The following is a 24,779-nucleotide window of genomic DNA, read 5'->3' on the forward strand; positions in this document are numbered from 1 at the left end:
TTTTAAAGAGAGAAATGAATAGAAAATGGCAGAAATCAACACCCTTTCTTTTCCTATCCCTCCCCCTCTCCACAACCAAAGAACTCCCCCACTCAAAAATAACAGAGCACACAGAAAGGAAAGTATAATTTATATGTACAACCAATAAACCTGATACAGAAGAGGGGACTGGGACAGGCCCGGAGTGGGTGTGAAGAGACTGGGAGAGGGGCAGCCAGAAAGTGAAGGGGAGCAAAGAGGAAGTGGGGGGTTCGCCATGCAAACTGCCACTCTCCCCAGCCCCTCCTGGGGAGGAGGGTGTGCCCATGTCTCCCCAGCCTGCCCTCTGCTATTCTGCTCTGGTCTTGAAGGCAAGCTAGTTTCCTGACTAGGCCCCCTGCCTGACCCACTCTAGTCCACATCCAGGTCTTCAGGAGGGAAGGTAGAAATCCTCTAAGAACCTGAGCCCCAAAACTGGGGGCTCCCCCCATGTCTGGCCCATTGTGTTCTCTGCCACCCTTTCTAGGTTACTTGGGTCCCTAGAACAGATTGGGGAGCTCCTCTTTGGCTTAAGGGAGTATCACCCAAATGTTACTCTTTGCAGGGGGTGGTCACTGGTCCCTAGGGAGGGGGGAAGATTGCCAACACAAGATGCCGGTACGCAGGAGGTAACTGAGCCAGTGAACGGCGCCTTTATTCTGAGGCTGAACAGCAATGGACTCCCTCCCTGGTAACTGTTCCACCCTCCATCTGCAGGGAGGGAGGGGAAGGAAACATGGAGCTGCCCCTCCTCTTCTCTTCCACCTTCCCAGGGCTCATTGTCACCCCTCTCTAAAGTCCCCTGCCTCTCTTCAAAGCTCTTCCCCACCAAAGTTCCTACAGGCTAGGCAAAGCTAACCCCCCACTTCTGCAAGAGATGGAGTTGATGTTGCAGGAGTAAAACCCGGGGAGGCTCCACCTCTCTCCTCCCCACAACCATTTTATTGGGAAGCTGTGTATGTTTGGCAGTGGGGGATAAAGGTACTCGAAAGACCCTGCTCACCACCTTCCACCCAGACCCCTTCTCACCAGCAGTCTTCAAAGCGTGGTGGGAAAGGTGCATGGGGTGGAGAATAACAAGGGCCCTTCTTGAAGAGAACTGTAGAGAGGGGCAGAGGGGCTCCTAGCCCAGTGGTGACCCAAGGGGTGGGGAAGGTGGAGGATTGGCAGCAGGCCCCGGAGCCTGAGCTGGGGGCCGACCTCGGGGCCGGGACCTGGGTGAAGGGCAGGCCTGGGATCCGGTCAGTCGTCTATACAGATCACCTCCCCGGTTCGGGGCTCCTTCCGATCCAGCCCGTCTGCCACCAGTGCCCCCACCATTTCCTTCTCCTTCTTCACCAGCACTGGAGGGCCGTTGGTGGCGGCTGTTTGGGAAGGGGGTAAGGAAGGGTCAATCCCTACTTCTCTACCCGTCGTCCACTGCTTCCTGACCACAGTTATGTTCTTCTAGGTCACCTCAACACTAGGTCCAATTTTCTACGGTGTGCAGGGAAGATCAGGGCGGACCCCTCTCCTGAGACGTCCCACTGTGTGTGTGATGGGACTCGTGCTCCAGCTTTCACTATAACCCCTTTCTGATTTCACACTCTTTCTCTGAAGTAACCCAGGAGGTGGTGGCTCAAGTACTAGTCCACAGAACCAGTAAAGCCCTGGATGAGGTTTCTGACGATGGGGATGGAAGAGAAGTTAGGGATGGGAAAAATAAAGTCTAGAAGCACTCCATTCCATGAAACCCTGGGCACATCCAAGGAAGTGAGATGGGCTGGACAAGTAAAGGGCAGCTGAGCAGGGGTGAAGCTTGGGAAAGGAAGAGGGCAACGAGGAGGAGGCAGGAAGTCAGCAGCTGACCTGTGATGAAGGACCCTGCTGGCATCTGGCTGTAATTGGCGCCTGCGGCGGCCAGGGCCCCGACGGGTGCGGCGCTGAAGGCTGCCCCGTACCCCGGAGGTGTAGCGTATGGACCCGGGGGGAAGGCCTGGAAGAGAGAGCGAGCCCAAGTTAGAGGGGCCACAGCCTGAGAGGGAGAAGCTGTAGGGGAGAAATCCAGAGCTACTGAGGGGTATGGCAGAGGCAGAGGGACTCCACACTGAGGAGTGTCTGCGGGCGTTTTCCACACTGTATAGGATTCTGAAGGAAGCGTCTGTCTGTGTGCAGGAGTACCAACAGGGAAAGTGGAGTCGGGGGAAGGGTTACCGGTGTGGGGTGAGGCTCCGTGCCCTTGCTGGCCAGCCGGCTGAGGATGCTGCGCTCGGACATCTGAAGGCGGGCTGCGATGGGGGGTATTCGGGACAGCGTGGCTGGCAGGCGGGTCACGTCCGCCTTCATGTCGCTCAGCAACTCCTCCAGCTGGTTCAGAACTGGGGCCCGGGCCACGGAGAAAGAAGGGCGAGAGAAAGACAGGGAAAGAGAGAGATGGAGCCAGGAAAAGAGATGTGGAGTCAGGCAGACAGATATAGCCAGAGAAAGAGAGAGAGAGGACACAGATGCCGAAGAATCAGAGACCAAGAAAATGACAGAAGTAGACAGAAAAAAAGAGCAGCTCGGGGAAAAAGAAGTGTCAGGTGAAGAGGCAGAGAGACCAGATCACCACAAAGGACAGATGGAGAGAGAGCAGGAAGGAAAAGGGAATATGGAGAAAAGGGAGACAGGGAGGACATTGGAAAACATGGGGCGGGGAGTTGTCAGAACATCCCATATTGGAAGAGGGAAATTTGGGGGTTGGGGATGATGGGGAGGAAATAGTCAGGAGGTGTGGGAGGTGGTAAATGGTGTCAAAGACTTAAGGAATCAAGGTTTTAATATGTCGGGCGGGGATGGGGGAGGTTAGAGGGTCAGCATTACAAGTTCAAGGAATTAGAACAGGAGTCTAAGGGGCCAAGAGTCAGGATTAGATGGTTAGAGGGCTTTGGAACTTAATCTACTATTATAAAGGCATGAGGGTTTGGGAGGAAGGGTTGAAGATCAAAGGGAAATTTCATGGGGTAGGGTCAGAGGGTGGGATGGTAGTGGTTTCTGCCTCATGGGGTGAACGAGATGTGAGGAATGGGATTTGTGGGACCCGGGATAAGAACTTTCATGGACTATATACAGGCCAAGGCCCCAGACAGGGTGCTATGAGCAGTATGGCAGGTGTGTGGGTCAGTGAAGAAGTTCCACCCCATGGAGGGAATGTGGCACAGTCTCATGGAGATGGGGGGGGGTCAAGGGGTTGGGGGATCCCACTCTTGGGCACTGAAGTGAACACTATTAGGCATGGGTAAGGGCTGGCCCCACAATGTCTAGAGGCTAAAAACCGAGGGGGTACCAGGTGGGTCGGGGTGGGGTTAGAGGTCAGAGGGGGGTGGTTCAGAGGGTAAAGGGGTCGGAGGGGTGGGGAGATATTGAGGGGTGCGGGGTGAAGACTTACGCAGCGCTGTGGGCCCTCCCCCGCGCGGGGCCGCCGCGGCCCTTACCCTTGTGCAGGACGGCGTTGGCCGGCTTGTTCCCCGCCAGCGACTCCTTGGAGAGGTGCTGGTGGCTCTCGGCCAGGCACTCGGCCTCGGCGAAGCGGGCGTGGAGGGCCATGGCGGGGTGCGCCGGCTCCTGTGATAGGTTCAGGTAGGCCGCCCGCCGCAGCTGCTCCTCAATCACCAGCGCCTGCTCCAGGAGCTGAGGCCCAAGCAGGGGCTGAGTACTGACTGCGGAGACCCACACTCACCCCCCGCCCCCTCGCTGGTCCAGAGCAACCCCAGCTCCACCCTGATCCAGACCATGGGCCCAAACACAAGGTGACACTCGGGTGTCTTGGCCTCAAGCATTGTCTCGGCTCTCAAAGGGTCAACCTTGCCTACATTCCAACCAGATCTGGTCCTACCTCTGACTCAAACCCCTCTTCAACACTGTTCCTTTCCTCCCTCATCCTCACCTTGAATCTCCGGGCCAGGAATTTATTTTTCATCTCCAGAAAGTTCCCCTTATTGGCTTCAGTTTTAAATGGCTCATTGATAATGGCAAACTGAGCATCATTCTGGATGTCCTGCCACCGTGCATATCCATGGCTGCCGACGAAGGAAGGGGACCATCAAGGAACTTAACAGGGCTGGTGGGGGCTATGCACACACCTTCCTTTTGGCCTGACTGCCCCAAAGTGTGGCATGAGGCCCCCCTCCCTAGAGATGGACTCCTCTGTGGTTCTCCTTGCTCCAGGGAGAAAACATCTCTTTCCTCGTATCTGTATCAAAGGATACAGGACAATCCCAGCCAGGAGCCAATAGTCATGTCTTCGGTGCCAGATCTCGTTGAGTTTCCCCGAGGAAATAGCCGCCCGCTCCTCATTCTGCCACAGCGTGTGAAGCTCTGCAGAGACGAGAGAAGACAGACATGGCATCAGGGGTTTGAGAACCATGCCCAGCCCCACAGACAGGTACAGAGGAGGGACGTGAACAGGTGACAGGACCACTGGCTCTTCAAGAGGAAGGTTAAGAGGGGGAGGGATCAGGAACAAAATTAATTACAAACAAGGTTCAAGTCAGGATTGGGAGACAATGAGAGCCCCCCACCTGTGAAGCCACCATCTGCAATGTTGAACATGAACCGCGGTTTCTCTGCCTTCTCCTCACGTCGCCCATTGGACCGTGGCTCATCTCGAGGAGGCCCAGACCGAAGCTCCCGGTCCCCTTTCACATCTTCTGCTGCGGCAGACGGGGCAGAGCTCACATCTCGGGGGACAGTCTCCACCCGGGTCCCAGGACTCCTCTCTGTACTGTACGGGCCCTTGAAGAGCTACCCACCCAGGTGTTTGGTTCCCCAGATTCCACCTCCCCTGATCCCTCAAGGACCCAGGGGTCCCATTCTTCCACCCATTACCTCTCTTGCCCAAATCCCCTGTCTCCCCCTCCGGCCTCTCCCTGTGTTCCTGTCCATCCATCGGCTTCTCCTCCCCCCTCTCTCCTGGCGTCGACTCTGTGGCTGTGGGAGGGGGCAGGGGACAGGAAGGGAGGATGTCACCCTCATCCCCTGACCCCAGAAGAGGGAGCCCCCAAATTCTAAGCCCCAATCACACTTAAGGCCATGCACCCACCTGACTTCTCTCTGTCCCCCCGGTACCCAGGTTCAGGCTCCATCTCTCCAGGTACCCCTGGCACCTCATCCTCTGGAGGCATCTTCCTTGGCTCTAGCCGCTCTCCCAGGGATGGGGCTGGGCTGGGGCTATCAGCCTGGAAGAGGACAGCAGAGTCAGGATGACCTGGAGGGCTCTAGGCTGCCGCCCCCAAGGCACTGCCACTGCCTCCAAAGCAGCCGGGCAGCCGCACACCTCTGTCTCCATCTTCTCCCCAGCCCTGCTATTCTTTTCTGGCTTCTCTTCCTGGTTTTCTGCTTCATCCTTCTCCAGAGGTGTCCTTACGCCATCTCCTTTCTCACTGGGAGCTGGAGTAGCTGCAGGGGTAAGGCAGAGTGAAGAAGGCAGGAACTCCCCAACCCCAGTTCCACGCCCTCTGCATCTGATGGAAACTGGTCCCATCGGTCTCTCCTGTCATCCTGAGCTGATTACCAGGTTTCGAGGTGCAAGGGCTGTTTGCAGCCGAGGCCTCAGGAGTGGTGGGAGATGTTTTGGTAGGAGAGGAGGCTCTGGAGGAGCGCTTGGAGTCAGCACTGGGGTCAGGCATCAGCTCTGGCATAGACCAGCGCCCATTGATGTGCTCGAACTCCTGTACCTGCAGGGTGCGGGGGGTTGCAGGACAGGGATCAGTTCCAGTCTGGCTCCCGGAGCCAGGGATAGAAGGCGGAGGATGCATGGGGCCTAGGTAGCCGACCTGACTCTTTGGGTGAGGGGAAGACCAATACCTTTTTCTTGACGAGAGACATGACTCCAATGCGGGTCAACACTTGCTGGCGACTCAGCCCCTCCCGAGGGACTCCGTCAGCAAAGGTTTCAGAGCCGTCCGCCCCAGGCTCACAGAGATGGCGCATGAACAAAGACACATAGGCCCTAAGGAGCATGCGGGGGAGGTGGGTCAGGAGAACCTTAGGAGGGGAAAGGACTGTGAAGGGGGTACAGGGATGTCTGAACCCTGAACCTGAGCTCCCCAGTACCTCCAGGGCTCATCCCTGGGTCTTTCAATTTCACCATCATGGGCTCCCCCAAATCCTAACTCCTCCGCCTGCCCCCCACCACATTTCCACGGCCCCCGGCCCTGGTCCTTCACTCTTAGGCCCCATCAGTCTGCTTTTCATCCTTCCCACCAGCTCCCCTGCTGGGTTATCGTGGCCAAAGCATGTGAGGCAAGGACAGTCCAGGCGAGGCTCCTGTCTCACCTGCCTCTCCCACAGCAGGGAGTGCCTGGCCTCTCTGCTCTAGGCTCAGCTGAGGGGAGGTGGCAGAGGCTGAGCCCACCCCCTAGGAAACCGAGCCAGGAAACATCTGGCAGGGAGCATGGTGATCAGGTGAGTAAGGTCACATCATATGGTGGCCGAAAGGAAGAAAATAACACCCAAAGCTCCTGCCCTTCCTCCCAGCTCAGCTCCGGGTCACCCACACTCACTTGAACTCTTTCTCAGTCTTGCCTCTGAGGTCCCGCACCAGCCACTGGGTGGTGAAGGCGTCCTGCGGGGGCATGCCCCAGCGCATCACCGCATTGAGGAAGGCCTTCCGCTGACGGGTGTTGAATCCCAGTACCTGAGGATGGGGGCAAGGAGGGAGTGGATGATGAATGTCCAGGGCCTCATTTCTTGGTCTGTTCTGCCCTCAGTAACTCAGCCTCAACTCCCCTCATTCTCTCCGCTGGGGCCTAGGCCAGCTCTCACCTCGATGTTGCCCCCAACTCGAGCCAGCAGTGGAGGCAGTGGCTTATCCTTTTCATTCCGAAGCTGCCTCTTTGACTGTCGACGCCCTGGTGGGGAGATGGTGACCCTCGTTAGTAGACCACCATGTCCTCCACCCCTCAGTCTTTCCTAGCTCTCCACGTCCATAGGACATGTAACACAAGGAATACCTGTCGTGTCTGAGGCGCTTCTAATTTTCTTCCCAGAACTACCAACCCCATAGGTCCAAAAGAATCAAGTCATTCTAAACAATCAGTAGCAACTATTTGATGCAAGCCAAGATCACTGCTGGGAGTGTAAAATGATGTAACCTTTCTTGATCTCTCATCTAGGTGTCAAAGCCTACAAGGTAATATATTTCAAATTTTAGCAGTAACAAAATTATAGATATTTTCTCCTCTCTGCTTATCTGAAATCTTTACTTTTCCTACAAGTGAGCACCCTGTATAAAAACAGTAGGCTTCAAAGACAATGGAAGTGAAATGGGAAGAGGTGTGGGAAAAAGGAAAACAGATACCACCTTCAGGACGCTCATCAAAGTCTTCATCCTCCTCTTCTGATCCCACTGAGTATTCTGACTGATTATCTGTGAGGAGAAAGGCTCAGCGGTCAGTGATGGCTCCCTGGAAAAGCCCACATGGGGCCCTTTCTGCTTGGACACCTCCCCTCAGAGACTTTTGCACCTTCACTCCAGCCTCGGCCCTCCTAGAGATGCTGGAGGGCTGCCCACAATCTGGGCCACACAGCAGGTCCACTCACCCCCACTGCCTGACACCTGCATAACCCACTCTAAACAAAGGCCCCTGGGTGCCCATCAGTGCCCTCTACGACTGCAAGAGTGTTCAGGTCACCTGCAAATCCACCTGGCCTCCTGGGAGCCCCTGGTGACCCTTCCTAGGGTCCTAATCTCTTTCCCCTGAGAAGGGAAGGCCCTGACTGCTCAGGCACTTGTTTCCTCTCAATGCCCTCAGGCTCCAAGCCCCTTCTCAGCACGCTCCCCTTCTCCCGTCAGGCACAGTCCTCACCTTGGTCCTCCTGAGCAGCGTCATTGTAGTTGACCTGCTTGCGGACCCGCTTGCCCTTGCCGAGGTTCCGCGCCAGGTCTTCCTGCTGTTGCTCATAGTGGTGCCGCAGCAGCTTCTCCCAGTAGTCGGGGTCGACGTTCTCTTCCTGCTTGATGATCTCTCGTTCAATTTCCTCAATCTGAAGGGCAGCAGGACCCACACTGAAGACCTTGCCCCTTTACCCAGCCCCACCACCACCACAAACCCCTGCTTTCCTTCTGCAGCCCAGCCCCAGACCTCGTCACTCTAGACACATAAATCCTCCAGACGCGGCACGCTATCCTCACCTCTTACCTGCAACTTGCTTCTCCTCCCATTACTTCTCTTTTCTAAGCCTCTCCTCCAGTTTTCTATGCCTCCCTCCTACTCTACTCAGAAGGCAGCCTTCCAAATTGATCACTACATTCTGTGCCTATGTTTTCTCCAGTGTCCAGTCTCATCCTTCAGACCAAGTTGTCTGAGGTCCCACAACTGGCTGCTCTTTGCTAGACACTGGAGTGAGAGATCAGATTAAAAAACAAGAGCAAAGGGGGATCCTCCTACTTGGACACTGGCTACCACCCTTCAGAGATGGACCTGGGTGGCCAGTGTCTGGCCCCAAGCCACTCACCTTGTCTTCTTCCCGCACCACATACTGGGCCACCTTGAAGGAACTGAGATACTCGTTCATGTTCTGTACGTCAGTGTCCTCAGTTGCATCCTGGTTCCGGTCCAAGAGCCGAGCAATGGCCTCATTGTCGTAGTGAATCACACTGCTGTCCTCCTCCTTGTTCTCACCTGGTGGAGTCGGGGAACAAGAGTGGACTCTGAGCTCCAACCAGAACCTCAGGAGGAACTTTACAAAGCTCAGGGAAAGCCATTCCCTCTGCCTCCTTCCCATGGAGCTCTGCAGGAGGACCCTTCCCTGGGCGTCTACAGAGATGTGTGTTATGTCAACCTTGCAGGTAAGGAAAGGAGCCAGCCATCCTCCAAGGATGCAGAGGAGAGGTTTTGTTTGGGAGGTTTCAGCAGTGCTCACAGACAGCAGAGACCTGCTTTCAGGGAGCTGCAGAAAAGGCTCTCACCCTCATTTTCATCCTTAAATAGCTCCTCAGTACCAAATTTGAGGATGTCGTCCAGCTCCTGCTTGGACATGGAGCCCGCCTTGGAGCCCAGCCCGGGCCGCACCACCAGATGTGTCAGCATCATCTTTCTCTTGGCCACCTGTGTGATTCGCTCTTCCACAGAGGCGCGAGTCACAAACCGGTAAATCATCACTTTGTTGGCCTGGCCGATCCGATGAGCGCGGCTGAAGGCCTACAGGGGCCGAAAAGTAGGGATGGGCCAGGGGAGGGGTTGGGGAGAGCCCCACTACATGCTCTGGAAAAGAGGCTGACAAGAAAGGGCCTTCTCCCCTGCTCAAGAGGTTTATTTCTGACCCCAGCACAGACACCCATGTCTCCTTGCTCCAAGGGGCTCCAGGAGGGGAGTTCTCACCTGGATATCATTATGGGGGTTCCAGTCTGAATCGAAGATGATGACAGTGTCAGCAGTGGCCAGATTGATGCCCAGGCCCCCGGCCCGGGTGGACAGGAGGAAACAGAATTGTTGGGCCCCAGGAGCTGGGAGGCAAGAATTAGATCAGGCCTTTCTTGTACCCGGCAGTTCTGGCTACCTGCTCCCAGATATTCCCTGACTACAACAACAATGCCTTCAACTCACAAGCCCAGATGAGGGCTTCCGTGGTGGCTCAGTGGTAAAAAATCTGCCTGCCAATGCTAGAGACACAGGTTCAATCCCTGGTCTGGGAAGATCCCCCAGCTACTGAGCCTATGCTCTAGAGCCCTAGAGTCACAACCACTGAGCCCCCATGCCGCAGCTACTGAAGCCTGAGTGCCTAGAGCCTGTGCTCCACAACAGAAGAAGCCACCGCAACGGGAAGCCTGAGCACTGCAACCAGAGAGTAGCCCCCACTCGCCACAACTAGAGAAAAAGCCAGCAGAGCAATGAAGACTCAGCACAGCCATAAAATAAATATTTTTAAAAAAGAAAAAGCCCAGGTAACTGACATTCTCCAGGGACCCAGGCACAGGTCTCTCAGGCTGTGTACACCAAGCAGGACCACGGCCCCCTCACCATTGAAGCGGTCAATGGCCTCCTGCCTCAGGGCACCAGTGATGCCGCCATCAATGCGCTCATACTTGTAGCCTTCGTAGTCTAAGAAGTCCTCCAGTAAGTCTAACATTTTGGTCATCTAGAGAAAGAGAAGAGGCAGGAGTCTAGAACAATGAGGCGGTGGGGTGCACTCTGTCCTGTGTCTTTACTCTCCCCTCAACCCCAGTCCTTACACCTGTACCCCTGCCCTGTCATATGAACCCCTAGCTCCTCCTGGAATAGCCTGTCATTTTCTCTTAAGACCATTTCTCCTACAGCAGAGGTTCTCCTCTGACACCCATGTCAAGGTTGCAGGAGAAATCTATGAACCCCCTGAAGATCTATACAAGACTGTCTCATCATGTGTGCAGTTTTCTGGAGAGCAGACCCACAGCTTTCATCAGATTTCCAAAAGGTCCGCACTCTCTTCCTTCCCTAGGAAGATTAAGAAATAGTCCCAGCCCCAGAAACTCCTTTAGGAGGCAGATGGCTCACCCTTCCCCTTCTCCCCTTTTGGCTTTAAAGAAACTGGACTACAGCTTCCAATGGCTTGAATTAAGAACACGGATCAGAGGCCAAGATGAACAGAGCTGTTCCAGAAACCCTTAAGGGTGTGACTGCCGAACCTCTCATCCCGGGGCAACCACAGGAATGAGGGAAGGGAGTATCTGATGGTGAGGAGGAACTACCGGCACGGGTCACCTGCGAGAAGATGAGCACTCTGTGTCCTTGCTCCTTCAGCTTTCGCAGCATCTTCTGCAGCAGCATGAGCTTCCCAGACGCCTTAATAAGTGCCCCACCCTCATAAGCCCCACTGGGAAGTTTGGGGGACTCCTGAAAAAAAGGCAGGGAAAAAGGAGGAGGAGAGCGTCAGGAAACACACCCCCATATTCTGATGACATCTAGAAAGCTGGAAGCCCAAATCCAGGCTCCACACCTTTGCAATTACTACTCCTCTCAGAAACCTAGTCCCTGGCCTCCCAGCTTAGCTCCAGCCCTGCACTCTTGGCTGCTCCTGTTTCCAGACAGCCAGGCATTTCACCATCCCAGCTCCCGTATCTACCATAGCAGCCACAGGAAAGAGGTACGGATGGTTGCAGCACTTCTTAAGATCCATCATGATGTTCAGCAGCGACACCTGGTTCCCACCACCTCGTGAATTCAAGGCCTCAAAATTTCGGGTCAGGATGTATTTGTAGTATTTCCTAAAGCCCAGGGTAGGTGCACAGAAGAGACACAATAATGGAAGCAATTGTGAGGTACATTTGGTCACCGACCCTTGCAAAGTTGTTACCACATCCTCAACCCTGGTTCAGGGAACCCGCTTGGCATCTCACTTCTGCATGGGGCTCAGCTCCACGCGAACAATGAGCTCTGTTTTGGCTGGCATGTTCTTAAAGACATCTGCCTTGAGCCTCCGCAGCATGTGTGGCCCCAGCAAGTCATGAAGTTTCTTAATTTGGTCTTCTTTGGATATGTCAGCAAACTCCTCCAGGAAGCCCTCCAGGTTGCTAGTAGCCGGAAGGAAATTAAACCATGAATGGGCATTAGGTTCTTTGCCCCTGACCTCAGGCTCTAGTCTTCACTTAAGATGACTCCTCACCCTCTCATTTTCTTGGCTCCTCCACCTCTCCTCTTTGCAGACCACCCTCCTGAGCCACCACTTACTTAAACCTCTCTGGGGTGAGGAAGTTCAGTAGATGGAAGAGCTCCTCCAGATTATTCTGCAATGGAGTCCCTGTCAGCAGCAACTTATGATCTATCTTGTAGCCATTGAGGACCCTGAAAAACTAGAAAATGGGGCAAGGAAAAGCAGGAGAAAGGGTCTATCAGTGGCAAGCAGCTGGCCCTTGGCTCTTCCTGCCTCCAGCTCCTACTTCCTTCAGGATCAGAGGCCCTCAGACCCCTAGTCCTGTCCTGCTTCCAAGCTGGACTTCTCCCTGCACTGCCTCCTGGGCTGCTCAAAGTCCCCCAAGCTTTGTGTTTTAGGATGGGGGAAAGCAGGAGTCCAGAGCCTCAAGTTTCTGAGGCCTGGGTACCTCACTCACCTTGGACTGGTTGTTCTTGAGCCGATGGGCCTCATCCACCACGAGACAGGCCCAGCGGATGGAGCCGAGAGCTGCCTGATCAATGGTGATCAGCTCATATGATGTCAGGAGAACATGGAACTTCACCTGTGCCTCCCTCTGTTGACACAACCATGGTCCCTGTGGCTGCCAGCCTACACCCGAGCATCTAGACCCCCACGCCCATTCTCTACCCAGACACCCTGTCCTGAGACTCCCAAAAGGCAGTTGGTAGTCCAGGCCTCCAACCTTGACTCCATGCAGGGACTACAGGATGTGGCCCTCAAGCTTCCCCCACCTGTCCAGTTTGAAGAGATCCACGAGTGCCCCAGGGAATAACCTGCTACATCTCCAGGACTGGAGAGCAGAGGCATGAGGGAAGGTGGGGGAAGGAGGGAGAAAGCTAAATGGGGAATATAAGAAAGTTCTGGTTGGGGCAATGAAATGACAGATCTGAGGACTTCAGAGGACATGAGGTGGGGAGTCTGACCTTCATCTTAAAAGCTTTCTTGCCACCTTTGATGGCGTTGTCTTCAAAGGAAAACTCATTCTCACGAATGATGGCTCGGCTGTCCTTGTCACCCGTGTATGTTACTACATAGAACTTGGGTGCCCACATCTGGAACTCCCGCTCCCAGTTGATGATGGTGGACAGCGGGGCACTCACCAGGAAGGGACCCTTTGTGTGGCCCTGGGAGTGGAAGGTGGGGAGAGGGAGCCCCATTAGTTGAGGCTTGCAGTTGTACACCCCACTCCACTGCCTGCCACGCCCCTCCCCTAGTCCTCTGCCCTCACCCTCCACTCCCACCTTCCCCAGTCCAGGCTAGGACCCTAGGAGCCAGCACCTCCTTATAGAGTGAGTAGAGGAAGACGATGGTTTGTATGGTCTTGCCCAGCCCCATTTCATCAGCCAGAATGGTATCAGTGCCCTGGGCCCATGAGAAGCGTAGCCAGTTCAATCCCTCCAGCTGATACATGTGTAGTGTGCCTCCTGTGGCTGTGATGAAGCGTGGCTGAGTCTCATATTTCACTGTAGGCTGTAGAATCAAATCAGAAAGCTCAGGGGAACCAGCAGCCACTCATCTGGTCTTGGTCTCCTCCTCCCCGTCCCTAGCATTGGTATCAAGTGGGATTGCGAGTCCCTCTCCTCTGGCCTGAGCTTATGAAAGTTCTAGTCTGCAGTGCCTCCCCCTCGTTCTTTGAATCAAGACCTGGGAGTACTGCAGGGAAGGAAATGGCAAAAGAGGCCTGTGTACAGCTGTCTCTGGAGACTCTCATTCCTGTGCACAAGTCCCCAGTAAACGTAGGGCAAAGCTGACTGAAGGAAGAGCTCAAAGAAGCTGTGGAATCTCTGGGATCTGTCAGAAGCTCCCAGGAAATTTTCGATCCCTGAGGCTCCAGAAATGAGAGATAGGCCAAGTGGAGGACTTACATCGTTAGTAGGAGAACTGGGAGGCCCATCACCCTGCAGCTCCTTCTTCTTCTTCTTATACTTGCGGGGCTGAGCAGGGTCCTCTCCCATAATTAGTTCTCTGGGAAAAGAGTGGGTCTGAGTGAGACTGATGCCTTGGGACCCCTATCGTCTGAAGCAATTCCAGACCTACTTCCCACTTTCCATAATCTGGATTTTCATACACTTCCTTTCTCCCAGGTTCTTTAGCCTCATTCCTTGGATTTCAGCTCTAGAGAGCATCCTCCCCACTCCTCAGCATCCTCTTCCCCATGAGTCAGGCTAGATCTTATCTGTGTTCCTCACACTGCCTCTTTATGGACCCCACTGCACACAACCCAGCCCCAGCTCCTATTACCCTAAATTCTAGACTGAGTCTGCCCCTACTGCACCTCATTTAATGCCCCCACCCTCAGACGCCCTCTAACTCATGATCTGGTTCACTCACCGGTGTCTCCAGTAGCTCTGCTTGTGGTCTTCATATTCAGGGATGTTCATTTCATCTTCCTCCCATGTGGACTGGTCATAGGGCAAGTCCCTCCATTTCACTAGATAGTGGTAATTCCCCTTTTTATCCACACTGTGAAGAGGGAAGCCAGAAGAAGAGGCAGGAGGAGAAAAATAATGTGTGTCACAAGTAGAAAAGAGTCATAATAAACACAATTATCAGTTAACACACAGAATTTGTCACTTAATCCTCAATGGTGGGCCTCTGAAAGTGAGTTTAGAAAGGCTGAAGGACTACCCTAACTTTTTCCAGATGACTTCCTAAAAATCAACTATCACAAAACATCCCCAGCTTTAACGTCATTTGTTCATCCAGTCAATATTTACTAAGCATATACTACATGCCAGGCATTGTTCCAGGCATAGGTGATTCAGTAGAACTAGGCAGACAAATGACTGATTTCCATGGAGCTTACATGCTACTAGAAAAGACCATGATGAAACAGAAAAATAAAAAGACAGTAGAACATTGGTAATGATAAGTACTATGAAGACAGAAGTACTAGAAACATTGGTCTGTATAAATCACATTTTGCTTTTATCACATCCAAATCCCCAGATTCCTGTGTCATTTCTTAAGCTGTTCGAGATTAGAGGAAGCAAGGACAAAGGTGTCCTGGCTGGGCTGGACTTTTCTCCTGGTTTCTCCCACCTCCATAGAGGAAACAAAGCCAGAGAGGCTGGGGCTGCAGTGGGAATTACCCAGTTAGATCAATTATCTAACATGGGGCCATAATGCAACAAGAACAGTGACAAAAGCCAGGTCGGCCTTCCCGTGGACCAAGGGCTCACCTGTGGTTGATGATCCGGTGGACGGTCATCCACTCTGGCTTGATGCCAAAACGATAGTACTTCTCCTCCATCTCGGCATAGTGCGGGTCCTTCACCTTGCGCTTGTCACTCTTGCCATCGTCCTCACCAGAGCCATAGTCCAGGGGTGGGGGCTCATCCATGTCATTCTTCCGTTGGTAGTTTCGGTACATCACCAAGTGGAAGATTTCCAGCTGGTGGGGCACAGAGGAGGAAAGAGATAGTCCCGACATCCTGAGTGGACACAAGGAGCCGGGGCAGCAGCTGGCAGGGGGAATGGTATGGGAAAATGAGCCATGGGAGCGGTGGGATGAAGGACACAGAGAGTTAAAAGTCAAAGCAAGAAAATGAGTAACATGCAAGAGAACAGAGTCCGAGACAGGACCTGAGTGGGGAGGTAATAAGTAAAATGAGGAAGGAACAGGTTATTAAGACTGGGGATGTCGGTAAAACATGATTAAGATAGATAAAGGAAAGAGATGGGAATTAAGGTAGGCTAAGGAAGGCTCCATTACACCTCAGGGGAGGAATCTAACAGAGACTGAGGGAATGACAACTGGAGACCAAGAGACCCAAGTACGGAAACTAAGAGAGCTGGTAGGGTCTTGGGGCCAGAGACCTAATATGAGGGAAAGCAAAGGGGACAGAAGACGGGAGAAGAGGTGCGTGAGAGAGGGAGAGCAGCAGTGACCGGGGCCACAGGAGACGGGACAGAGACACCCTTGTACCTGCAGCTCCTTGGCCCAGGAGCAGTGCCAGTAGGACAGGCCCACCCACTTGACAAAGAACTCTCGCTCGGATCTGCCTTGAAGAGGTCGTGGCGGTGGGGCATCCGGATTCCCGTCTGCCTGCTGGGGGGCTGGCACGGCCACGGGTGGCTCCCCCCACCGCCAGTGCAGGATCTTCTGCACACGGCCTTTCAGCACAGGACACTTCGGGGTGGATACAAACAGGAAAGAAAGAGGCAGAAAGAGCCCCTCGTTAGAGTAGAAGGGTGGGGGAGTCCCACAAGAGAATCAAAGGTCTGGTGGTGGGGAGAGAAGAGAAAGAAAGAGCCGGACGTTTGGGCCCCAGAGATGGAGGAGAAGTCGGGGCTGAGAAGAAACCCTGAGAGACAGGTCCACTCACGGTGCATCGGGGACACAGCCATTCGCCGTTGGGGATGTCGGGCAGCGGGGGGTTCAGACAGTGGATGTGGTAGGAGGAGATGCAAGCGTCGCAGCACAGCAGCTCCCCGCCGTCCTTGCACACGCGGCAATACTCCATGTGGTCATCTTCTTCCTCCTTCTCCCCTTCCTCCTCCCCCTCCTCTTCATAGTCTTCCTCCTCTTCCTTGGCTTCCCACTGGACCCCCTCCTTCTCCTGGGAAGCCAAGGACAGACACAGACACAAAAAAGAAGATAAGGAGTGAGAATGGAAGACAGAGACCAACCAGGAGACCTAGATCCTAGAAGTACAGAGAAGATTGGTGGGAACGAACAAACAGGACACCTCAGTTTTCAAAAATGCTGATTTGGTGGGGCCGAGGGGATGAGGAAGAGGAACACACGAGGAACCTGGACCCTTAAATATCTGTTGCTGAGAGGCCCAGGCAGCTGGGGGTAGGAAGATGACAAGTGATATCACAGAGGAAAGAGATGGGGGAGGCGGTCGCTGAGGGACGAAGAGGCAGCTCCAGTACTCACACAGTGAGGGCAGCTCCACTTGCCCTCAGGAGCCCGGTCAAGCTCAGGATCAAGGCAGACGAGGTGGTAGGCACGAGGGCAGGTGTCACACAGAATGATCTCCCCACCCTGCTGGCACACCTCACAGTAATCCTGGTGATCTGTCTCGTAGCCGTCAATCTCCTCCTCCCCAGCCACAGCGGGACAGCCCAGAACTGTCATACACCCGAGTGGAGGCCAAGGGAGCCAAGAGAAATGAATGGGGGAGGGGAGAGAAAGAGAAAAGGGTTGAGTAAAGAAGTCACAACTGAAAATAAGGAGGACAGCAAAGGAACCAGAAGAAGGCTGACTGTCAGAGCCACACACAGCTGACGCCTCTCACCCTTCTTCTTCTTCCTTCCTGGCCGGCCTCGTTTGAGTTTCTTGGTGCGGATGGGACCATCGGGGCGGCCTGAGGCACTGTGGACACTGCCGCTATCCAGGTCTGATTCCTCGGCCTCCGGTTCGGGGCCCTCGTCACTCTGCAAAACATACTGCCCATAGCCCCGTGGCTGTCAGGGGCGCTGGCTGGATTCCACTCCCCTCCCCAGGCCTTGGGTTCCCGCTCCAGCTGTCCTCACAGACCCATGTGTCTGGACCCCGGGTCCCTGACCACCCCCAGGAGTTTAACAGATGGGAGGGGCCTCTCACCGAGCCGCCCTTCTTTCTCTTGCCACCCAGCAGCCCTAGCTTGATTTTGAGTGGTGCCATCTTCTTTCCTCGAAGCTTCTTGCGTCCATCAGGCACTCGGGGGCTCTTACTCCGCCGCTTGTGGCCTGGACCTGAGTGAGGAATGCAGATGAGGGAGAAAAGCCCAAGGTCACGATATCCTGGAATAAGGGAGGCCATGAAGGTCTCTGGGCCTCTTAGTGGGCTATGGTCTTACTGAGACCCTTCCTGGGAAGCACTTTTCCAACCATCAGGGCCAAGGAGACAAGCATTCTGGACTACAATTTGAGAACATGCAGTCTGGAGGGTGAGGTGACAGCTGTTCAACCTAGAAGGTTTCTTACCTTTGCCCTCTTTGGTTTTGGCTCTTCGGATGGGTGGGGGCTGGATATCAGCAGCAGCGGGTGGTGGAAGGGCAGGGGGTCCGGAAGGTGCTATGGGGGTGGCCGAGGAGACAGCGGCTGACACCTGCTCAGCTACAGCTGCCGCCGCGGCTGCCGCTGCCGCTGCCACAGCAGCCGCCGACCCCTTGAAGGGGTTGTTGGCGCTGAACTCTCTCCACTTGGCCCCGAGAATGGTCATCATCTTAGACATTGGGATCTTAGGATTCTTCTTAGCAATCAGGGGCCTGTAAATACAGAGGCAGGAGACTCGGACCCTTCACAGATGGTCAGGGAATACTGCCATTTCCCTCAGCAATAAAGTCAATGTACAAGCTAGGGTTCCTGGGTAGTGTAAACATGTTCTCTCATGAGTAACATCAATTTTAAAGTAAACAAGTAATAAGTTTTTAAAAGTTTAACAAAACAAGAAAAACGTACGAAAGAACAAAAAAGAAATAGGCAAAATAAAATTTAAATGCAGATTAAATAGGATAAAACCAAAAGATACAAGATTACCAAAAATGCCATACTTCTGACAACTACTTTACAGTTCCTAAAACGCTTTCACACACGATATCTTATTCCATCCTCACAACACTACTAGGAGCTGTTATGGTTCTCTGTGTTTTTCTCATGAGTTCCACAGGCCCTGGTAGAACCTAATGAAGGGTCCTACTAGGTGGAGTCTGAGGGGCCACACTGGTTCTGCTCTGAGGTGAGTATTAAGCTCTTGTGAGGACACAGGTGACCCTGGTGCTGAAAGAAGCACTGTCTTTAGTAGAGAAGCAGTGAGACACCAGGACTAACGACCGCTACCAGGGACTGAACTCTGCCTGGCACCACAATATGGAATGGGCTGAGCTTTCCATCTACCACCCCATCAAAACCCAACCAAAGTACATACTTAGTCACTTCAGTCATGTCTTAACTCTTTGTGACCCCTTGGACTATAGCCCCCCAGGCTCCTCTGTCCATGGGATTCTCCAGGCAAGAATACTGGAGTGGGTTGTCAGTCCCTCCTCAAGGTACCTACTATTTGCCTACTTTATAGATGCAGAAACTGAAGATCAAAGAAGTGAGCTGCCCAAGAAACACCAGGACCTGAATTTTAGCAGGCTGTCTCCAGAAGGCTGAAGGGCTCTGCAAAGTGCCTGCTTCCCCCAAAGGCATCTCTACTGTTCTCTCCTCTACTTTAGAAGCTATTGACTCGCAGGTTCCACTCTCAGCCTGCATCCTCCATTACTACTGCTGTCTAAGGGAAGGGTAGAAGGCTTGATAACTGAGCAAAGGAAACTGGGAAACACTGATGCCACCTCTCCACTCCAGTCTGAAGAAAAGTCAGGCAGGGTAAACTGGAACTGTTAAGAGCAGAGAGGGCCATCGGTCACCAGAGTTTTCTAACCTAGCCATGGAACTCTGATCCCCAGTGAAAAGTTCCTGACTAGAGTGCTTGGATCCTGGAATCCAGGAATTCTCTGAAATTACATGTGGAATTTTATGTGTCTGTGCTGTGAACTTCTCTGGAGAAACATTTTTTAGCTTTCATCAGATCCCAGAGGGGTCCAGGGCCTCCCCCAAATTAAAAGCATCGGCTCGTGAGGGATCCCCAGCCCTACCGTACCTCATGAATTGGCTGAAGGCTTTGTAGTTGGTGAGCGTGTGGTAATCTTCCTCGGAGAACACATGTTCCACATCCTCCAGGCCCCAGGTCAGAAGCAGGGTTGCTGATGACTTCTGTTCCACTTGCTAGGATACCAGGCTTCTGTTAGCCAGGTGCTCTCCTAGCTCCAGTCCTGGGCTCCCCCCACCCCCTGACATGCCTCCCTGCCCACCCACCAGCTTCTCTGGGCTTCCAGTTTTCTGTTCCATTCCCAGCCCAATCCCACTCCTCATAAACCACAGCCTCGCCATTTGTCACCCTGCTCACCCAGGGCTCTCCCTCCCCTACTCTTCAGGCTTGTCACTGATACAGGTTTCTCCCCTCACTCCCCAAATCTACTCACCTTTTGCCCCCCCTCACCCTCCCCTTTTTTCCGCCGCTTTGTCTTCTTCTCCTTTTTTTCTCGGTGCTTCCTTCTCCGTTTCCGACCTGGTCCGGTTCCATATTCACTGCCTCCACTCTCTGACTTCTCCCGGTACTCATCTCGCTCAGAGCCAAACTCCTCCTCGCTGTCCTAAGGGAGAGAAATAAAAACACTATTTTTTGAGCCCTAGCGTGTGCCAGGAACTCCTCTTAGCACAAAATATCATCGTCTCTTTTAAACTTCACAACAATCCTATGAGAAAGCAACTAATCTATTTTTATGCACTTTTTTTTTTTGTAGAGGAAACTGAGGCACGGAGAGCTAAGTAAGCTGCCCAAGAAGACAGAGGACTACTGGGCTGTGAATTCATGCAGTCTACCTGCAGTGCTTCCAACAGCTTCTCTGTGCTGCAGGGCAAGTAAAGTCGACAAAAGGGCTCTTCACTAGGATATAGTGAGTAAGGTTAGGGTCCCAGACCTGGGACATACCAGCTAGCAGGAGTGGGGCTGGGGGCAGGTAGAGGGAGTCAGGTATCCCTGACTTCAGGGTCCCCATGGCAATCAGGCCCAGAGAAATCATAGGTCTCTGGGATGGGTCTCCAAGCCTCACTGTAGAGACAGGCGTGCGTAACACTTACAAGCTTCTTGCGTTTCCGGGGCTTTCCTGGCTTGTTCTCCTTCTGTTTCTTAGGTCCTCGCTTTCTCTTCTTCACGCCCAATGCTGAAGGCAGCAGTCGAATGTCATCCTTATCTTTGGAGCAGACAGCACCGGAAAACCTAAGCCTCTAGGCTCCCAGCCTCTGCAGCCCTTTTCCTCCCTCACCTCCTTGGTTCCTGCTCTCTAGGAAATCCGGCATTAACTCTTCCAAACCTTGCCTCCCTTTGCTGGACGCAAACAGAGAGTGTTTCAAGTACTCTGGGATGCCTGGGTTCTGAATGGGAGGTCAGGGGTCAGAAGAGGAGAGCAGCCAAACCACTCCTGTCTCTCCCCTCCTACTAACAAGGGACCAGGCTCTAGGCCATGGGCTCTGACTGTGGCAGGTCCTTTTAGTCGCCGCCAGGGCTCCTCCTGCCTTCCCCCTCACTTAGCCAGCTGGCATCCTGCCCAGGAACTGGGGAAGCCATGCCCAGCTGCTGGCCTGGCCTGACCCCAGCACTTGGAGTGGGGAGACACAAGCTGGCAGCTCCCTAAGCCAGATGCTGAGAAGGCAGAGCCAAAGGTGGACACCTGGGCTCTCACACTAACACCCTGGGGCCCTGACATCCTTTCTGTGAGGAGTGAGGCCTCTATTTACACTTCCTCAGATAATCACCCAGACTCCTGTCACCCCAGCATAGCACTGGAGGAAAAGAAACCCTCAGTCAGCCATGTTCACTTTTGGCCCACAGGATCTTGGTGTCTGGCTCCTTTGTCACTCCCTAGCCCCACAGGAGAAGGTCTCCACAATTACCTAAACATTCCTCCTCCTCCCAAGCAGCCTCAATTGTGCCTTCAAATCTACATCCACATCCCTGTTCCCTTTGAGAACTCAGGCGCCCTACCCGTTGTCCCTGGTCTCACCCCTTGCCTCCAAATGTAGTCTCAAGCATTCTAACCCATTCATATATAAGCAATATGGGAGACCCACACAAAGACACTGGACAGGCACAGACACACCCCTCAAATGCATTCTCAAATGCACAAGCATCACATACTCATGAGCACAAACCCAGAGGACAATCTGTACATGCTTTTAGCAGGGCTAGGTCCCTGGCTTTCTCTCCAGATGTCCCTGTCAGACAGTCTGGGGCTGGTTCTTCCCAGATGTCCCCCTCTCCCCATTCTCCATGACCCCTGCCACACTGTGGAGGATTAGGGTTCAGAGAATAACTACTTCAGGAGGAAGACACAGCCGATGCCACACAGAAGTGAGGCCCTGGTGTGAGGCCTCCCTCCCCCAGCAAGCACTAGAGTAACCAGCCAGACCTGTCCTGCTCAGGCAGAGGCAGCAGCGCTGGAGGGGAAAGCCTGGGCCGGGCCCAGCCCCTTGCTCTAGGACACACAATCCTTCTCCCCACAACAGCCAAGGGAAAATTAGCCACAATTTACACCGGAGGCCTCGGGTTTCCAGCGCCTCAGAATCGCGGCGCCTCCTTCTTTCAGTGCTACTTCTCACAGCTCCGGCATCCTGTGCCCTCTCGCGCGGGACGGCACTCTGAAATTGGGGGGCTGTGGCGGGGGGGCCGGGGGAGGTGCCTGCAGGCAGCCCGGGGTGTGAAAACAGAGTGGGGACCGTAATAGGAAGTCAGTAAGACGCCGTGCCCCGCAGCCAGCGCTCCCTCACCCCAGGGACTCCCGCTAATACGAACATGGAAACGGAGGCTGCCGGGGCAGTAGCAAGGGCAGGCCAACTGGCTGAGGATCAGGGAAATGGCCTCGGTCTCCGCCAGCTGGGGGTGGGGGGGTGGGAAGACACCCGCCCTGGGACCTCGCAGCCAGTTAACTCCACTCCCCACCCCAGCGGAAGGTTCCCCAACTTGGGAAGACGGTGGTGGTGCGGGGACACAAAGTAGACGGCGAGGAAAGGAGAGGGAGGGCAGGAAAGCAAATCTAAGTCCCAACCTCTGCCTCACCAGCCACTCAATGCTGGCCGCGCGCCCAGACTCTCCCACATCCCGGCTCAGATCTCGGAAGACGGCGAGGGAGGAGCGCGGCAAGGGGGCCGGGCGGGGCCTGGCGAACCCGAGAGAGGGAGGGGCCTCGCTGAGAGCCTCGCCTCCCGCCCCTCTCTTCTAATCTCACCATCAATCTCTCACACATATATTTATTTTTTCTCAAATTCCCCTCCCTCCCCCACAACGAACCACCATAATAGGTCTGCTGCACATGCGTATTGCATGCAGGGGGTGGGTTTGTATTTTCAGACCTTTTGCAAAGAAACTACCAGAATTTTCCGCACCACCCACAATCATTCCCCACCCCCACCCCTAAGGAATCACATCTATATATTATGTTATATTATTTCTCTAGACTTGCCAGAAGAGGGAGGGCGAAGAAATGAGTTTTGGGCTTCCTGCTCCCTTCCCCCATCAGCACGAGTGCTATTATTTTAAACGTTTAACAATGTAAGGAGACTGGAGAGGGGGGAAGGGAAAAATTGGTCTTGGGTAAGAATGTAAAACAAAATGGTGAGAATCAAAGACGTCAGAATGAAAAACAATAGGAACCTCTAACGCCTATCAGTTCATCTTACAGAGAAAGAGGTGGGGGGCAGCCCAAACAAATTGCCTCAGAGGAGGATTATTTTGCCCACACTTATGTAGACAGAAATAATGGGCAGACTAAAAATATTTTGCCAAAGTTGTACCTCAGAAAGTCATCTGAGGGGGTGTATCTAGGTCACTCCTTTGACTTGGAGGACTAAAAGGGAGATAAAACTGCCCTGCCAGAGAGAGGAGGTGGGTTTTCATTTCAGATATACAATTTTTAAAACATTTGACGATGCTTAGAAAGCAGAGGGAAAAGGGGAGGGAGTACTGACACAAAGACCCATCTCGACCTCAGATTCTTTCATGCACTCCCCTTTACAGACCCAAATCCGGGATCAAAAGCCCCCACAAACCCCATTCTAAGTTCGGAATACACATATGGGAGAACTGCTCCTGCCCTAACTTAACCTGACATCCTTGCTTTCTCTTTAGCACCTCTGCTGTCTTCCAGGTAACCCCCTCCCCACAGTTCTTTATTCCTTTTCCCTTCCGCAAAATCAGTGGGCTCTCTCGGAATAACTTTTTAAAAACTTTTCCCGTTTTCGGACAAGCCCGGGAGGGGGGAAGTGGACTTTATCCTGTTTCCATTAGATACCCCCCCCCCCTCCGCCCCAAGAAAGTCCCCCCCCTCCCCGCCCCGCGCTTCAGTCCCTCAAAGGCTGTCTCCAATACACAGGAACATTTCCCACAGAAGCCACACAGATCAATAGGACAGTTTTACAAAGAGTATGATGTTAGACGTTTTGAAGTTTAGTGCATTTGTGCTGCAAGGCATCCAGAGGCCTGGGGGTGTGACCACCCGAAAGATGCTCTATCCTGAAAAACACTGGCAGAACATGCTAGAGGATGGCCAGAGGGGGGCCACTATTGGGCCCCCGACCCGAGGCAGCGGTCAGGCCCTTTCACCGCGGGGCAGAACTGCCTAGACAGTGCGGATGACTTGTCATCCCCGGGGAGGGGTGCTGAGTGACGGTCAAGCTGCAGAACAGCTGGGTGGGCAGTTCACGCCCCCCAACGTGGTCAGGGTGTGGGTGGTTTCAGCGGGAGAGTGAGTGACAGTGAATGGCAGCCACGTGAGAGTCACAGCTGGGCAGCTCGGCCACCCCAGACTGACGGGGTCATGGGGTGGAGGGGGGGAGCGCACTTGACACAAAAGAGCCCAGAGCAGAAGAGAGATAAAGGGGGTGGGGTTGGGGGCATCTGGTGTCCCACTGTCCTCTCGCTCCCCAATTTCCAGTGGCTGCGCTCCCTAGTACGAGCAGGGGATAGGGGGCCGGGGCCAGCCTCATTCCAGGAAGTGGTCTGCATGGAGTGTGGCCTCCACCTGCCCCTAGTCGTCAGCCGCCCGCAAACATTCACACGACCCCTCCCCCACGTGCCACCGCACGCTCCAGAGTTGGCGGGCATCGAAGTCCCCGCAGGTGGGGAGGGTCCGATGGACACCCGCCACCGCCCCCCCCAGCCTTCCCAACTCCTGACGGGGGATGGTGAGGGCCGTGGTCCGTTCTTCTCAGGCAAACCCCACTTCCCCACGGTCCAACCCCACCGGGGCCGTAGCCCCAGGGGCGCCCGCGCGGCCGCCCCTCCCCCACGCGCCCCTCCCCCACGCCGCCGTCCGGCCGCCAGGGTCTCCGCGGTCCCTCGCGCGGCCAGGGAGGGGGCCCTGGCTTCGCCTCGGCCGTTTCCTGCCTACCCCCTCCCCGCCGAGGGTAAAAAAAAAAAAAATCTCCTCCTCCTCCTCCCCCGAAAGCCGCGACCGAGTGGCCCGGTCCGCGCGCGCAGCTCGCGCCCAGCGCTCTCCAGCCCGGGCGGCGGCAGCAGCGGCGGCGGCGGCGGCGACGGCGGCGGGGGAGGGGTGCGGCGGGGGAGGGGAGGAGGCCTGGCCGGGCGGCCGCTGCCGCCC

The 24,779-nt window shown here is 54.4% G+C and overlaps 1 protein-coding gene and 1 non-coding gene across 11 annotated transcripts in view; both read right to left on the minus strand.

Moving 5' to 3' along the window:
• Positions 1–113: 113 nt before the first annotated feature.
• The window catches only part of CHD3 (chromodomain helicase DNA binding protein 3), a 25,448-nt gene continuing 782 nt past the window's right edge, over positions 114–24,779 (minus strand). Inside the window, exons 1-40 of one of the 10 annotated variants that reach the window (XM_040243450.1) lie at positions 22,230–22,248; positions 20,266–20,378; positions 19,608–19,778; positions 19,226–19,350; positions 17,566–17,849; positions 17,204–17,334; positions 16,896–17,046; positions 16,535–16,728; positions 15,978–16,211; positions 15,578–15,781; positions 14,832–15,043; positions 13,981–14,112; positions 13,515–13,614; positions 12,928–13,119; positions 12,573–12,773; positions 12,065–12,202; positions 11,685–11,806; positions 11,354–11,527; positions 11,080–11,221; positions 10,719–10,850; positions 9,999–10,116; positions 9,360–9,484; positions 8,948–9,179; positions 8,494–8,660; positions 7,845–8,022; positions 7,340–7,405; positions 6,802–6,887; positions 6,540–6,673; positions 5,842–5,986; positions 5,549–5,711; positions 5,312–5,433; positions 5,078–5,213; positions 4,864–4,965; positions 4,557–4,688; positions 4,245–4,353; positions 3,923–4,055; positions 3,425–3,666; positions 2,212–2,375; positions 1,867–1,993; positions 114–1,382 (exon numbers count right to left, since the gene is read on the minus strand). In XM_040243450.1, coding sequence (XP_040099384.1) covers positions 1,142–1,382; positions 1,867–1,993; positions 2,212–2,375; positions 3,425–3,666; positions 3,923–4,055; positions 4,245–4,353; positions 4,557–4,688; positions 4,864–4,965; positions 5,078–5,213; positions 5,312–5,433; positions 5,549–5,711; positions 5,842–5,986; positions 6,540–6,673; positions 6,802–6,887; positions 7,340–7,405; positions 7,845–8,022; positions 8,494–8,660; positions 8,948–9,179; positions 9,360–9,484; positions 9,999–10,116; positions 10,719–10,850; positions 11,080–11,221; positions 11,354–11,527; positions 11,685–11,806; positions 12,065–12,202; positions 12,573–12,773; positions 12,928–13,119; positions 13,515–13,614; positions 13,981–14,112; positions 14,832–15,043; positions 15,578–15,781; positions 15,978–16,211; positions 16,535–16,728; positions 16,896–17,046; positions 17,204–17,334; positions 17,566–17,849; positions 19,226–19,230 — 5,670 coding nt within the window. In that variant the 5' untranslated portion in view covers positions 19,231–19,350; positions 19,608–19,778; positions 20,266–20,378; positions 22,230–22,248 and the 3' untranslated portion in view covers positions 114–1,141. Of the gene's footprint in view, positions 1,383–1,866; positions 1,994–2,211; positions 2,376–3,424; positions 3,667–3,922; positions 4,056–4,244; positions 4,354–4,556; positions 4,689–4,863; positions 4,966–5,077; positions 5,214–5,311; positions 5,434–5,548; positions 5,712–5,841; positions 5,987–6,539; positions 6,674–6,801; positions 6,888–7,339; positions 7,406–7,844; positions 8,023–8,493; positions 8,661–8,947; positions 9,180–9,359; positions 9,485–9,998; positions 10,117–10,718; positions 10,851–11,079; positions 11,222–11,353; positions 11,528–11,684; positions 11,807–12,064; positions 12,203–12,572; positions 12,774–12,927; positions 13,120–13,514; positions 13,615–13,980; positions 14,113–14,831; positions 15,044–15,577; positions 15,782–15,977; positions 16,212–16,534; positions 16,729–16,895; positions 17,047–17,203; positions 17,335–17,565; positions 17,850–19,225; positions 19,351–19,607; positions 19,779–20,265; positions 20,379–22,229; positions 22,249–24,779 lie in introns of those variants that run through there. The other 9 variants (XM_040243443.1, XM_040243447.1, XM_040243442.1 and 6 more) reach the window with 9 other exon arrangements.
• Positions 6,271–6,410, minus strand: LOC120867485. Its single transcript, XR_005721913.1, has one exon.

This window comes from Oryx dammah, unplaced genomic scaffold (genome assembly GCF_014754425.2).
Source record: "Oryx dammah isolate SB20612 unplaced genomic scaffold, SCBI_Odam_1.1 HiC_scaffold_8, whole genome shotgun sequence".
Lineage (NCBI taxonomy): Eukaryota > Metazoa > Chordata > Mammalia > Artiodactyla > Bovidae > Oryx > Oryx dammah.